At 44.9% G+C, this 16,749-nt stretch overlaps 1 protein-coding gene across 1 annotated transcript in view; it reads left to right on the plus strand.

The window, feature by feature from the left end:
• The window catches only part of LOC141258547 (uncharacterized), a 264,087-nt gene that overhangs the window by 2,286 nt on the left and 245,052 nt on the right, over positions 1-16,749 (plus strand). The window contains exons 4-6 of the mRNA XM_073673525.1: positions 4,101-4,220; positions 16,003-16,122; positions 16,398-16,517. Of these exons, the coding sequence (XP_073529626.1) occupies positions 4,101-4,220; positions 16,003-16,122; positions 16,398-16,517 (360 nt within the window). The remainder of the gene's footprint in view (positions 1-4,100; positions 4,221-16,002; positions 16,123-16,397; positions 16,518-16,749) is intronic.

Genomic DNA, 16,749 nt, shown 5'->3' on the forward strand with positions numbered 1-16,749 from the left:
ATACTGAGAATCATATTTTTTAAATAGTGATGAGTGATCACTAAAATGTTTGCATGCTCATTACTCGGAATGAGCTTGTCATACTGCTAGAGTCTCGAGTAACGAGCATAAATTAAGTCAATGGGAAACTAGAGTTTTTTTCTGGCCTACCCTTCTAGGATGTCTAGGGGGGCAGGAAAAATCGCTGTAATGGATGGAAACAGCGCTCAAATGGAATGGGAACAGCAGGGGTAAGACGCCTGGACAAATCTCTGATTCCCAAGTCTATGCTGGGAACAATGTTGTCAGAGTATTATGCCACTTTTACGAACTTACAAAATATACTAAACCAAAGATAAAACGGATTTTACAGGAAAAAAGGTTAGGAAAAATTCTTTCCAGTATACTGTCTTGTATATAAAAAGCAAATAAAAAAGAGAAATAAAAAACGCCTCCTCCAACCGTTAGGCTATGTTCACACATAGCGTCTTTGCAGCATTTTTGCACTTTCTCATTGCTTTCAAAAAAATGAAAAAATTCTGCAAAAACACTGAAAGAACTGATATGCTCCTTTTTTTTACAAATGCAGCCGTTTTTCATTTCAGTAAGGAAAAAAAAATAAGGAATCGTGTGCATGAAATTTCTGAAATTTTATCCCATTTTAACGAGTGGGACTGCTAGACTGGTGAAGCCTATGCACTAAGTGCAAGGCCTATTTAAAATTGTATGGAGGGAATACACGTACAGGATGGCCTCAGAAAACCTTTTTTCCTCATTTGGAAGCAGTGGTACTCCTAGACTAGTAAAGTGTATGCACTATGTGCAAGGGCTTCCAAATATTTGGAAGCACTCCAATACACCCTGAACACACGTACAGTAGGGCTTTAGAAAACATTTCCATTTAGAAGGAGTGGGACTTCTGTGGCTAACAAGGAGTCTCCGATTCAAGGCCACTACTTGGGGTACAACTGGCAGAACAAGGACCTTGAGGCATCCAACTCTTATTTTACCACCCCAAAAAGGGTATATGGTTCATGGTTTAATATTTTTTTTGTCCTCCTCCTACACCATATCAACAGGGTTAACATGCAGCCCACGATCCAAATTTTTGGAGAGCCATCAGGCGGCACTCAGTCATACATTTTTGAGTGCCATCAGTCATAAATTTTGGAGGGTCATCAGGCAGTCCTTATGCAAAAACTTTGGAGTGCCAGCAGGTGGCCCTTACTCATAAATGTTGGATGGCCAGTCAGGTAGCCTTTAGTCACACATTTTGAAGGGCTAGCAGGCAGCCCTCACTCGTAAATTTTGGAGGGACCTCAGGCGGCCCTCACACTATATTTATCTTCAGGGCTACATATTTTATTTTCAAAAATAATCCTATACAGTTTGCAAGTGGGAGCACAACAAATACGGTCATACACAAGACCTAGCTTCCTGTCTCACTTTGCATAAGGGCACGGGACACCACTCATGAAGCCAGAACAGTGCAAACAGGTGGTTGGTTGAATGGCAGATAATGCTTCTAGTCTGTTTCCCAGCACCAACCTCTCTTCCACATGGTCCATTCTCACTAGTCAAGAGTCTGGACCACATATTCCTTGCCCTCATCCATCCTCCTCCCACTATGTTGAGTCCCAGGAGACAAGTGAATCCACATTTACATGTTTCCTCTTAAACCACTCAAGTGTTGCTTTAGCAGTATGCTTTGGGCTGTTGTTTTGTTGGAAGGTGAACCTCTGTCCAAGTCTCAAATCACTGACAGTCTAAAACAGGTTTTGCTCAAGTACATCCCTGTATTTCACACCATTCATCTTCTCATCGATTCAGACCATTTTCCCTCTATCTGTCGCCAAAAAAATCTCCACAGCATGATGCTGCCAGCACGCCACCATATGATGGTTCTTGGGGTGATGAGCAGTGTTGGTTTGGCTACAGACATAACGTTTACCATGGTGGTCAAAAAGTTCAATCCTTTTGTACTCGGTCCCAAGCTGCCACTATTTTTCCCGGTGTGCCATTCCCGCTTTAAGCCAGCATGTGTCCCATAACATAACCCGTGCCATGACTAATGCAGTTACTGGGAAGGTCCACTTAACCACTAACACGTGGACAAGTGGTTTTGGCCAGGGATGACATAGTTTCCTGACGGTGCACTGGGAGAACCTAGTGGAGGCAGGGACCGAGTCGGCCCCTGGGACGGCACACATGCTACTAACACCGAGGATTGCGGACCATAGTTCAATCAGGGTTTCCTCCACCTCACCCTTAGGCATACATTTTAGTGGGCCTCATCCTACATCTCAGAATTCAAGTTCATATCAGTCACAAGCTGGAAGCACTGCAGCACTGGCTCTGTGAAGCACCAACAGGGTCTGCTGAAACTCATTTGCTTAGGTGACAAACTGCACACCGCCGCAGAGTTGTGCAAAGGTTTACCAGACAAGACAGATCAGTGGCTCTCGCCACTGAACCTACAAATCTCATATAAGTCAATGGGGACCCAAAATTTTGTGCTGTAAAATGGCTGTACAATAGTCACAGGTCTAGGGTACAATGGTCTAGGGGGCTGCAAAAAGAAGCAAAATGTGGGTAAGAGTAGAACAGTTGCCCTGCCTACAAAAGTGGGTAGGAAAATTACTTTAAATAACATAGAATAAAACTAATAAAAAGTAATTTTGAACCAGGAGGCGGAGGTCCAAGTGAACGAGTGGAGCTAACCCTAAATTATTTCCTGATATGAGCAGTGTTATTACAGAATAGAATCTATTTCAATTGTCCCTGACAGGATTTTTTTTATATGTGGCAGCCACAAGATCTGACTGTAACGCAATCAACTGTTCCGAAATGTCTCTTATACGCTAATACCTACTCCCCCACCTACCCCTAAATTATTTTCAGATATGAGCGGAAATATTACAGAATAGAATATATTTGAATTGTCCCTGAATTGATTTTTTCTTTTACATGGCAGCAACAAAGTCGGTAACCGCAATAAAATGTGCTAAAATGTCTCTAACTCGCTAATACTTTGTGAGACAGTGAGGGGAATCATATGCGAGGGCCGTTATGTATCCCCTAGGATGCTCATAGAGGCATATTGAACCCGCTGGAGTGCATTGTAATCACAGCCGCAGCTGTGGTTACAATGCAAAATAAAAGTAACATTGGACTTGGTCAAGCTATTTGACCATGTCAGATTTAGGAAAACCTGATATGGGATTTATTTTTGGAAAAATATATAGGATTGGTAATGGGATGGGTCTCTCCCTCCAGTCTGGGTCTTACAAGTGGCCCATGGCCACAGTTTTCATTTAAACCTGCACTAAAAGTTTGGGTGTGTCAGTGTTTGGTTTGCAAGTTTGAGAGTAGGAACTCTCTGCAATCCAGAGAATAACGTTTGCCTTTTTGTTGTGAGTTGCCAAAATGAAGACTTTTAAGTTTGATTAACCTGGGTCACTGCTGATCAGGTAATGGGACCCACTGTGATGATATTGATGAATGTGAGACCAATAATACCTGCAGTGCTCACCTAATGCAACCTGCAATAACACAATAGGAAATTACATCTGTACTTGTAAGGATGGATTCTCAGGAAAATTCTCATTTTCCAGATATTGAATTCTAATAATTAAACAGATTAAGCCATGGTTCTATTAAAAGAACTGATGTAATAAACTGTACTTCAGTCTAATTTAAATTTTATACATGAACTCTAATTTGTGTCCAATCATGAATCACTTATTGTTCCTGATGTGCACAATAATAACTTGCTGATTTGCTTCCAGAATAATTCTTCATTTTCACATTGATCTCAAATGTTACAGATGTACAGTAGCTTTCTTTAACTTAACACATAATGCATTAAAGGGGTTGTTCCCTTTCAGTTACATTTTGATAGCAGATTGCTTTAGAAGAAAACAAATTGAGCTGAACTCTCCTTGCCCTGCGTCCACCAGTGAGTCGTCGCCACCGCAGTTCACTGGACATTTAATACAGCAAAGGCCAATAAATATGTCAAATTACAAGCTGTTTTATATTTAAACATCTTGCTGCATCGTGGTATGTACTACATGGGTAATGAAATATCTGCAATTGTCTGTAATTCATTATATATTCAGGTAATGGGACCCACTGTGATGATATTGATGAATGTCAGACCGGCAATACCTGCTCATCTAATGCCACCTGTAATAACACAATAGGAAATTACACCTGTACCTGTAAGGATGGATTCTCAGGTGAGAAATTGAATAATTATATTAAATTATCTCTTTGGTATGAAAGTGGCATTGTAGCTTTGTAGCTATCAGTGGCACTAATATCAGTGAGAGCTTGCAGTAGATTTCCCTTTATTCTTCCCTTAAGATGAGAGTCGGTGTCAGAATTCTAAACATTTTATTTCATGGCACCGCGTGTTGTCACCTCTACTTTGTGTCCCACTAAATAGAAGGTCAGGGATAGAAAGGAGCTCAAAGTCCAAATGTAGATTCTTTATTTGCCTATATGTAGTAAAAGAATACACCATGGGGGGATTGTACGTAGTGTTGAGCCACCCCCGTAGTGTTCGAGTTCGGTTCGGTTCGTCGAACACCCGTGTGTTCGCCGAACTGTTCGTCGAACTGTTCGTCGAACACCTTCGAACACCGTTAAAACCAATGGCAGGCAAACAAAAACACATAGAAACACATAGAAAACACCTTCAAAGGTGTCCAAAAGCTGACAAACTGCTCAGAAGACATAACTAACACATGGAAAAGTGACAAGTACATATAGTCATGCGAAAATAAAAGAGGTGGAGGAGTAAAAGGAGGGTGAGACACAGATATAGGCATGTCATGCCCTTCTAAAATCCAAAAAGTGAGAAGCCGACACGGCCAGTCCGCTCCTGCCCGTGCCACCTCCGTGTCGCCGGGTTTGTGCCAGAGCCGCGGTGAACCCTGACGGCCAGCCCCCCTCTCCCAATACTGGTGCCTGTCCGCTGGTGGGTCGAGCGAGCCCCCCTGTGGTGGAGGCAGCTCTAAGCTTTTTAATTTAAATTGTCTCTCTAATTTGAATGAATACACTTTAAATCCATTTACAAGGATCTATTGGAGGGCAAGTCTCATGCCAGCAGCCGCGGTAATTCCAGCTCCAGTAGCGTCCACTAAAGCTGCTGCAGTTAAAAAGCTTTTATAAGGATCGAGCTCGGCTGTACACCGCAAGGCATCCTACTGCCAGTCCCAGCCCCTATGCCTTGGGGTGCCTCCTGATGCTCTTCACTAAGTATCCCATGGTCCCGAAGCATTTCCTTTGAAAAAATTAAGTGTCTAAACTACAGGTGGTGCAGCTTGCTTAACAGCCGGGATAATCCGCTGACTAGCAGACACTGCTACTAGGCACAAAGTATTTCCTGGGCTAGATGCAGTTAAAAATTTGTAATTCAATACTTTCGTTGGATGCTGAGAAAGCATTCCATAGAGTCTCCTGGCACGCCATATATGATTCTCTTAAAAAGCTTGGGGTAGGGGTCTAGGGGACCCTTTTATAGCCAAAATCACGGCCCTGTATCGCAATACGTCACCTAGGCTGAAGATAAATAAAACTGTAGCACCCTGAGGGCTCGGTTGCTACAGACGTATTGCACCTCACCCAGAGGTGTGATATCTCACTCTCAGGTAAGGATGGAGTGTGGATCAGGACCCGACACCTGCATGCATTACACCACATTGCCGTGGGGCAGGGCGACCAATATGCCCCTGAGATGGGCACGACAGTCCCTGTCCCTGGCTGGAGTGGGGGGAGGGAACACTGAGGAAGGGGAACCCTGTAGTGCAGGAGCAGGGAGGAAGCAGTTCCTGGGTGCATTGAGAAGGGAGTATAAAAGGTGGGCACCATCTTAGTTCAGTGCAGAGAAGTCTGAGCAGAAGTGGCAGGGAGCAGGGGCTCTGCATGAGCTCTGCTCCGGAGGCGGGCCTAGTAACAGAGGCCCAGGCCTGGAAGAGGGAGAAGGAAGGAAGAGGAGCGGAGAAGGCTCCTGAACGAGGAATGAAGGGATCCCAGGGGTGCGGACGGGCGAGTCGCCACCGCACGCCCGAATCCACCTGCGTGGAGGGGTCAGGCCAAAGGGGGAGACCGGTCCCCGAACTAGTGGAGGCAGGAAACGACCCTCAGCTAGAAACCGGAGGCTCTGACATTTTATGTGGCGCAGCCCCTCGCTACACCCGCTAGGAAGGCACCACATAGGGTCAGGGAAACTGGCGCCAAGTTTACCAAGAGGAGGCCCGAGGCAGCCGGACAGAAGTGTTGGTAAGAAAGGCCAGAGAAAGGACACACAAAGGGGGTCCTGTGAAGTGCTCCAAAGTTATCTGGGAGTTGTCTGAGCCCCTCACCTGGTGAGCACAGTACGACGTGGGCAGCCGTTACCTGCAGACGTGGTCTGGATAATAAGAACTGTGAGTAAAGGCCCTGGACTGCATCACTGACTCCGTGTCGTTACTGCTGCTGCCCTGCACCATCAGCCCCATCCTCCGCATACACTGCCCTGAGGCTATACTCCTCCCGTGGGGAGTTATGCTACGCTCTGCTGCACCCACAACACCAGCCTCAGCGGTCTGCCCTGGAGCGGCGGTTCACTCTGACCGCAATCCACGGGTGGCGTAGTCGGACATTTAAACATCAAAACCACATAAATAGTTCCGCCACTGGTTTGACCGCCCTGAGCCACGGAACCGGGTTGCCGCCACGGAGACTACAACCACCAGCATCCACCAAAAAGGGTCCGGCTCCGGGTGTCCCAAGGCCCAGGGGGCGCGTCAGAACATTTTCATCACCTTTCACAATCACCAATGGGACAAGGCAGGGATGTTCTCTGTCCCCTCTCTTATACATCCTAGTGACGGAGCACCTGCTCTCATCAATTCGCCATAACCCCAATATTAGGTGGATTGAGGTGGGAGGCACCGAGTACAAGTGCTCTCTATTTGCTGATGATGTCCTAGTATATATCACTCAATCACATATATCCATCCCTGCTGTTATGGCTGAAATAGATCACTTTGTTACATGGTCAAATTTTAAAATCAATGCAGCGAAGTCTGAGGCCCTCGATGTCTCCCTCCCCAAATCCATATAGGATTCCATCCAGTCCAACTTTCCCTTTGCCTGTCCCTCACAGGTTATCAAATACTTAGGAATTCCTATTCATAGAGACCTCTCCCATCTATGTTATCTTAATTTTGGGCCCTTTATTGAACAACTCCATACAGACCACGGTTGGCAAGTTAGAACTGTAAGATTCACTACGTGAACCGCTGGTGTTTTGTGGAAAAGCACATGTACACTGCGTTCCAAATTATTATGCAAAAAGTGTTTAGGAGTGATAAGGGAAGAATTTGTTTGTTTGTCAGTTAAACTCATTGATGGTGATGTGTGTCAGGGCTCTTTATATCACTGTAAGCAATTGCAGACACCTGTGCTAATTAGTTTGGCAGGTGTGTCCAATGAAAGGCAAGACTACTTAAGAAGGCTCTCTCACATTATTAAGCAGCCTACATTTTCTGCCAAAATGGGAAAGAAAAAGGATGTGTCGGCTGCTGAGAAGCAACAAATTGTGGAGTGTTTAGGTCAAGGCATGACTACAATCAACATTGTGCGATGATCAGGATGAAGTGTCTTGGCAATCAAGAAGTATGTAGCTGATTCACAGTACACACGTGTGCGTGCTGATAAGGGCAAATTGAGGACTCTTTCCTACAGGCAATTACGTCAGGTTGAAAGAGCAGCGGCCAAAAAGCCTTGTCATAGCAGCAGACAAGTTTTTGAAGCTGCTTGTGCCTCCAACGTCCCCCGAGCAACAAGATGCAGGGTCCTTCAGAGGTTTGCAGCTGTGCATACGCCATCCTGTCGACCTCCTCTATCCACTTCACACAAGCAGAAACGGCTCCAGTGGGCCAAACATTACATGAAGACTGATTTCAAAACAGTTTTGTTCACGGATGAGTGCCGTGCAGCGCTCGATGGTCCAGATGGATGGAGTGGAGGATGGCTGGTTGATGGACACCCCACGCAAACACGGCTACAGCGCCAACAAGGAGGAGGTGGAGTAATGTTTTGGGCTGGAATCATGGGGAGAGAGATTGTCAGCCCCTTTAGGATCCCTGAAGGCGCTAAAGATGAACTCCATAATGTATGTGGATTTTCTCAAACAGCACTTCCTGCCATGGTTCAAGAAGAAGAACCGTGTATTTCACAGCAAGATCATTTTTCTGCATGATAATGCACCATCTCATGCTGCACATAAAACATCTGCATCTCTGGCTGATATGGGCATAAAAGGGGACAAACTTATGGTGTGACCCCCATGCTCCCCTGACCTCTACCCCATTCAGAACCTTTGGAGCATCATTAAAAGGAGTGTCTATGATGGCAGGAGGCAGTTCACATCTAAGCAACAGCTCTGGGAGGGTATTCTGTCCTCATGCAAAACAATTGAAGCAGAAACCATCCAAAACCTGACAAATTCAATGGACGAGAGAGTTCAGAAGCTCCTTTCGAACAAGGGGTCCTATGTGAAAATGTAACATCACCTAGAATAAAGTTTTGAGTTGAAAACTGTTTGATTTCAGTTTCTAACAACCTGCTAATGCTTATAATTTCAAAAATGACCATTTTTTTGGTCTTTATTAAAATGAAAAGGTTGATCGAAAAGTTTGGGGGATCTAAGAGTGTGGCAACCCAGTAGTCATGATTACTTCGAATTCTGACAATATGAGGGTCATGCTGCAGGTAGTGCAGCAAGAAGGCACTTATGTGTCTTGCGCATCTCGGAGCCCCAAAATTATTTTCCGGGCTAGATGCAGCTAAAAATTATTTTAAATTTTAAATCTGGCGAAGCTTTAGTATAGATGGCCTAATAGGATCAGTGCTGCACACTGCTACAAAGCCCAAATTATTTTCCAGCCAAGATACAGATAAACATGATTAGTAATTTGAAAGGTTAAAACGGTTGGTAGGGTGATTTTAACCAATCATCAAGCTTTTACTCTCCCCAGGATGACACAGGAGTAGAAAAGTCGTTTCGGATCCATGATTTGTTCATCTTTATGAACGTGAGTCTGTCTACATTATCAGTGGAGAGCCGCGTGCGCTTATCTGTCAGCACACCACCAGCAGCGCTGAACACACGTTCAGACAGAACGCTGGCTGCGGGGCATGACAAGATCTCCAAGGCGTAAGTGGCTAGCTCCGGCCATTTATCCAGATTGGAAGCCCAAAAAGAGCAAGGGTCCAGTGACACAGTCGTGGCTTCAATGTTTACTTGGAGATACTCCTGTACCATCGTCTCTAGGCGTTGACTATGTGTCAGACTTCTTGTCTCCTGTGGCCTTGCAAAGGATGGGCTAAAAAAGTGGTGAAATGATTCCGCAAAATTGATGTTACCAGCAGATACTGTGGTTCTGTTACGGTTTGAGTGCTGAACACTTGACGGTCCCACGGTTGGCAAGTTGGAACTGTGAGATTCACTACGTGCACCACTGGTATTTTGTGGAAAAGCACATGTAAGATTCTGCAACAGTCTCTGCTGATACTCCTGCATGCGTGCATCCCTTTCTATGGCAGGAATAATTTCTGCAAATTTACTTTTGTACCGGGGATCTAACAGTGTGGCAACCCAGTAGTCAGGATTATTTCTAATTCTCACAATTCGAGGGTCATGTTGCAGGTAGTGCAGCAAGAAGGCACTCATGTGTGTTGCGCATCCAGGAGCACCAAGTCCCTGTTGTGTTGGTGGCGAGGTAACAATCATGCTTCCTTCCTCTGTCCTCTCCCCCCAACCTCGCACAACAGAAATGTGATCAAGGTCTCCCTCATCTGATGAGTCTTCCATCAGTTCGTCCTCCACTTCTTCCTGGGCTCCTGCACCTTCCTCACTAGTTTGGCTGCTACCATGCGCCCTGGTAAAACCATCTCCCCCACCCTCACATGCCTGCCGCCTTGGTGCTGCCGACCGTCTGGACCTTGCAGATGTTAGCCCTTCCGCATACAACTCCTCCTCCTCTACTTCCTCCACCTCCTCTTGTGCCACCACCTGACTCCGAATTCTGTTTAACATGTGCTCCAGCATGTAAATCACCGGAATAGTCATGCTGATAATGGCATCGTCAGCACTAAACATCTTCGTCGCCATTTCAAAACTGTGCAGAAGGGTGCATAGGTCCCTGATCTGAGACCACTCCTCCAGCGTGATTTGCCCCACCTCTGAATCTCGTTGGCCCAGGCTATACGTCAGAACGTATTGCACCAGGGCTTGTCGGTGCTGCCACAGTCGCTGCAACATGTGCAGAGTTGAATTCCACCGGGTAGGCACATCGCATTTTAGCCGGTGAAGTGGCAGGCCCAACGACTTCTGTAGAGATGTAAGTCGCTGAGCTGCGGGATGCGAACGGCGGAAGTGAGCACACAGCGACCGTGCCCTCTGCAGAAGGCCATCTAGTCTGGGATAGTGGGCTAAAAATTGCTGGACAACCAGGTTCAACACGTGAGCCATACAAGGCACGTGTGTGACATTGCCCCGGCGAAGGGCCGCACCCAGGTTTGCAGCATTGTCGCACACGGCCTTCCCTGGTTTCAGGTCCAGTGGAGACAACCATTCATGAAATTGGTTCTCCAGAGCTGACCACAACTCCTCAGCTGTGTGACTCACATTTCCCAGACATTTCAATGTAAAAACCGCCTGATGACGTTGAGCCCTACTGCCAGCATAGTAAGGAGGTGTGCAGGATCCCTTCTGCGCAGTTAGAAAGCTTGTGGCATGACCAGACAGGCTTTGGGTGCAGGTGGAAGACCGAGAGGAGGTTGAGGAGGCAGAAGCAGTGGAGGAACTTTGACATAAAGAGGATTGACGCCCAACTCGTGGGGACGGCAAGACTTGGACAGCAGCCCCTTGTCTTGCTGTCACCATAGTTACCCAGTGCCCAGTCAGCGACATGTAACGCCCCTGTCCATGCCTACTCGTCCAAGTGTCTGTGGTGAAATGCACCCTGTCACACACAGAGTTTCTCAAAGAAGCGGTGATGTTGTGTGCGACATGCTGGTGGAGCGCAGGCACACCTTTCTTTGAGAAGTAGTGCCGACTGGGCATCTGGTACTGGGGCACTGCGACGGACATAAGGTCTCGAAAATCCTCTGTGTCCACCAGGCGGAAAGGCAGCATTTCTGTAGCCAAGAGCTTGCAGATGGTGAAATTCAACCTCTTAGCTTTCTCATGGCTAGGAGGAAATGGTCTTTTACTTGTCCACATCTGAGGGACCGAGGGCTGGCTATTGTGCTTAGACGGGGTTGATAAGGGTGTCCCCGGCAAACTGCCGGTCTGTGAGGAAGATGCAGGCGGACATGTTAGGTTGCCTTCATCCAAAGGTGGTGCTATCGATGTCGGACAGCGCTCAACACCAGCTGGTGTTACCACCTCCAAAGAAAATGATGACCTGCCAATCACGCTGGCTGTTGCGGGTAAAGAGGTGGCATGTCTGCACCCCAAAACAGGTGTGACTGCTGTCCCCCCAGTCACAGAGGATGAAGAGGCCGCGGATGCACAAGATATGGCAGACGGTGGTTGGCCCGGCCGGCTAGGCCGCATTGTAGCACACTGAGCTTCCCACTGCAACTTATGCTTCATGTCCATGTGCCGGTTCATGCATGAAGTACTCAAACTATGTATTTTTTGGCCTCTACTTAGCTTTTGCTGACAAATGTTACAGATAACACGAGTTGGGTCATCTTTATCGATCTGAAAAAATGCCCAGGCTATGCAAGGCTTAGCACCCATGCGACCTGAAGAGCCACCACGACTTGTGGTGAGAGGCAGAGTTGTGTTTGAGGATGCAGTTGTTGACGTGCTTCCAGTACTACGTCTCTGTCCAGGAAGGCGCAACCTGACCTCGTCGTCACTAGCATCTTCCTCCACCTCCTCTGCTGACCTCATCTCTTGGCTGACTGTGGGTTGACAGTAAGTGGGATCTCCGACCTCATCATCATCACCCTGTGCGTTATCACACCCGTCGTCCTCAGAGCCAACCTGTTCCTGCCCTGACAAAAAACTAAAGTTGTCGCTCCAATCAGGTATTTGAGTCTTATCATCGTCTTCCTCATTGTCTCCACCAACAGGAGTTACAGTTTGGGAATGAGGGTCTACATTATGGTCAGAACCTTCTGCGTCTGGTCCTGGATCCGACTCATAAAGATTCTGGGCATCAGTGCAGATCATTTCCTCGTCTGGATTCACAGAAGCGCTGGAGTCGACCTCTGATTCCCAGGCTATAGTATGAGTAAACAGCTCTGCAGACTCAACCATCTGTTCTACCTCATACTCAGACGGGCAGCTGGAGATTTGGGAGCTGTGAGGAAGCAAGTGCGATTTGGGTGACACCTTTGAGGACTGGAGTATTTGTGATGTTGAAGTTGATGTGGAGGAGAGCCCACTTAAAGGAGCACTTGATATCCGTTGAAGCACCTGCTGTTTTTGTGCCTCATCTGGAATTTGTAGCGATTGGCGTGGCCGTAAGAAAGGGATCTGATCACATTGTCCGCTAAAAGAAGTAGACATTTTAGTTTGGCTGGAAGATGGTCTTTCTTCTGCAGATGTTACTGTTGCTTTAACACCTACCCCACGGACCTTTTTTCCCCTTCCCAACACGCCTATTCCCCTTTCCACCAGCAGCAGGCCTTTTTCCACTCATTTTGGTGGTTAACTAATTCACAACTCTGGAGTTGTTTGCACAAAAAAACAATGGATGGTAACCGAGCAGAGCTGAGTGGCCAAACTGTGGTATTAGGCCAAAACTATTGGCTGGGTTAGATGCAGAAAAAAAATATATTCAGTTTGCAACCTGATGGAGGTCAGTATAGATGGACTAATACAACAAGTCCCACACACAGCTAGAAGCCCAATATTTTTTCAGAGGTAGATGCAGAAAAAAATATATTCAGTTTGCAACCTGATGGAGGTCAGTATAGATGGACTAATACAACAAGTCCCACACACAGCTAAAAGCCCAATATTTTTTCAGAGGTAGATGCAGAAAAATATATATTCAGTTTGCAACCTGATGGAGGTCAGTATAGGTGGACTAATAGAAAAAGTCCCACACACTGCTAGAAGGCCAAATATTTTTTCAGAGCTAGATGCAGAAAAAAATTATATTCAGTTTGCAACCTGATGGAGGTCAGTATAGATGGATTAATAGAACAAGACCCACACACAGCTAGAAGCCCAATATTTTTTCAGAGCTAGATGCAGAAAAAAATTATATTCAGTTTGCAACCTGATGGAGGTCAGTATAGATGGATTAATAGAACAAGACCCACACACAGCTAGAAGCCCAATATTTTTCAGAGCTAGATGCAGAAAAAAATATATTCAGTTTGCAACCTGATGGAGGTCAGTATAGGTGGACTAATAGAACAAGTCACACACACTGCTAGAAGGCCAAATATTTTTTCAGTGCTAGATGCAGAAAAAAATTATATTCAGTTTGCAACCTGATGGAGGTCAGTATAGATGGATTAATAGAACAAGACCCACACACAGCTTACAGCCCAATATTTTTTCAGAGCTAGATGCAGAAAAAAATTATATTCAGTTTGCAACCTGATGGAGGTCAGTATAGATGGATTAATAGAACAAGACCCACACACAGCTAGAAGCCCAATATTTTTTCAGAGCTAGATGCAGAAAAAAATATATTCAGTTTGCAACCTGATGGAGGTCAGTATGGGTGGATTAATAGAACAAGACCCACACACAGCTAGAAGCCCAATATTTTTTCAGAGCTAGATGCAGAAAAAAATTATATTCAGTTTGCAACCTGATGGAGGTCAGTATAGATGGATTAATAGAACAAGACCCACACACAGCTAGAAGCCCAATATTTTTTCAGAGCTAGATGCAGAAAAAAATATATTCAGTTTGCAACCTGATGGAGGTCAGTATAGGTGGACTAATAGAACAAGTCACACACACTGCTAGAAGGCCAAATATTTTTTCAGAGCTAGATGCAGAAAAAAATTATATTCAGTTTGCAACCTGATGGAGGTCAGTATAGATGGATTAATAGAACAAGACCCACACACAGCTAGAAGCCCAATATTTTTTCAGAGCTAGATGCAGAAAAAATTATATTCAGTTTGCAACCTGATGGAGGTCAGTATAGATGGATTAATAGAACAAGACCCACACACAGCTAGAAGCCCAATATTTTTTCAGAGCTAGATGCAGAAAAAAATATATTCAGTTTGCAACCTGATGGAGGTCAGTATAGGTGGACTAATAGAACAAGTCACACACACTGCTAGAAGGCCAAATATTTTTTCAGAGCTAGATGCAGAAAAAAATTATATTCAGTTTGCAACCTGATGGAGGTCAGTATAGATGGATTAATAGAACAAGACCCACACACAGCTAGAAGCCCAATATTTTTTCAGAGCTAGATGCAGAAAAAAATTATATTCAGTTTGCAACCTGATGGAGGTCAGTATAGATGGATTAATAGAACAAGACCCACACACAGCTAGAAGCCCAATATTTTTTCAGAGCTAGATGCAGAAAAAAATATATTCAGTTTGCAACCTGATGGAGGTCAGTATAGGTGGATTAATAGAACAAGACCCACACACAGCTAGAAGCCCAATATTTTTTCAGAGCTAGATGCAGAAAAAAATTATATTCAGTTTGCAACCTGATGGAGGTCAGTATAGATGGATTAATAGAACAAGACCCACACACAGCTAGAAGCCCAATATTTTTTCAGAGCTAGATGCAGAAAAAAATTATATTCAGTTTGCAACCTGATGGAGGTCAGTATAGATGGATTAATAGAACAAGACCCACACACAGCTAGAAGCCCAATATTTTTTCAGAGCTAGATGCAGAAAAAAATTAGATTCAGTTTGCAACCTGATGGAGGTCAGTATAGATGGACTAATAGAATGATGCTATGCCCAAAAGATTTTACTTCACTAGGTGCAGTAAAAAAATTGGTATTCTATACACAGGTGGTATATCTTGCAACACAGATAGGCTACTCCACTGACTAACACACTCTGCAATAGGCCAAAAAGGATTAGCTTTGCTAGATTCAGCCAAATGCTGTGAAAAAAACTTGCACAGCACTGGCACAGACCTGCCTGGCAAAAACTGATAGGAACTGATGTAACCTAGTCCTGAAAAGGACTCCAATTACAATTAGTCTTTACTCCCACAACCTATCTATTTAAGAGCACAGACCTCCCTGATAAAAGTCGTAGGAAATGCTGTAACCTAGTCCTTAAAAGGACTGCAATCACAACTATTCCCTACTCCCAAGCTATCTGTATATTTGTGCGAAAATTGGCTTGAAATTAACAAGGTATAGCGCACACAGCAACAGCGGTGCCGTCTAACACGCAGCTGCAGCAGTGAGAAAATGGTGGCGACGGGGAAAATGGCTTGGTCTTATAGGGCAAGGACATGTGACATACACTGCCAATGACACATGCCCTTGCTTGTGTGAAAAAAAGCACTTCGCGCCGTGTGTGCGCTGCTGATAGGCTGACAGATTGCACCTCCCCACTGCAAATGCGGGAAAGAGAAAAAAAAATGGAGATCTTCATTGTTCCTGCAGAGATCCATCCCCTGCCCCTCCCCCCACCCCGCTGTACACTCAAACTGCGTATTAACATTAATTTTCATCATTACTGAGAAAAAATCCAGTTATGATTTTGGTGCACGAACAGTTATCGAACATAACCTCGAACAGCCGAATTTTTCTCAAATTGTTAGTGTTCGCCGAACGGCTCGAACACCGCCCAAAACAGCTCGAATTTGAGATTGGCGAACAGTTCGAGTAGACCAACGCTCATCTCTAATTGTACGTCTGAATTCTGTTTTCTAAAAAATGACGTAGCTCCTGGATGGAGTGCTTAATATAGAGCGCCGAGTAAGTGTGAACCTAGCCTAACTGTAAAGAAATATCCTCAATTAACTGTAAAACATTTTCTATTAATCAGGTACAGGGACCCACTGTGATGATATTGATGAATGTCTGACCGGCCATACCTGTTCACCTAATGCATCCTGCAATAACACAATAGGAAGTTTCATCTGTTCCTGTAAGGATGGATTCACAGGTGAGTCCTCATTTTCCAGATATTGAATTCTTATAATTATAAACAGATAAAGTTGTGATTCTATTAAAATAATAAACTGGAATAAACTGTAGTTCAGTCTAATCGCCATTTCATACATGAACTCGTATTTGTGTGAAATCATTAATCACTTCTTGTTTCAGATTTGCACAATAATAAGTCAAGTTACAAGCTTTTTTGTATTAAATATCTTGCTGCATCGTGGTATGTGCTACATGGGTAAAAACCTTAGTAACTGTAATTCATTATGTATTCAGGTAATGGGACCCACTGTGATGATATTGATGAATGTCAGACCGGCAATACCTGCTCATCTAATGCAACCTGTAATAACACAATAGGAAATTACACCTGTACTTGTAAGGATGGATTCTCAGGTAGGATCTGATTTGCCATTGATTCCTGCTTACACCTTTCTTTAATGGGTTTTTCACCCCTGGACCATCTCTTCTTAACTGCTAAAGAAAGCAGACATCTGTTCTGATGGAATAGTAAGGCCTGTTGATTGGCTGCAGTGGTCACATGACAAAACAATGTCACATAGCGGTCAGGAGACACACCACTGACATCGCAGTAACGTCATTGATCTGAGATGTGAGGATGTGTTTT

This window comes from Phyllobates terribilis, unplaced genomic scaffold (genome assembly GCF_046119375.1).
Source record: "Phyllobates terribilis strain yellow unplaced genomic scaffold, ASM4611937v1 Scaffold_3__8_contigs__length_932513732, whole genome shotgun sequence".
Lineage (NCBI taxonomy): Eukaryota > Metazoa > Chordata > Amphibia > Anura > Dendrobatidae > Phyllobates > Phyllobates terribilis.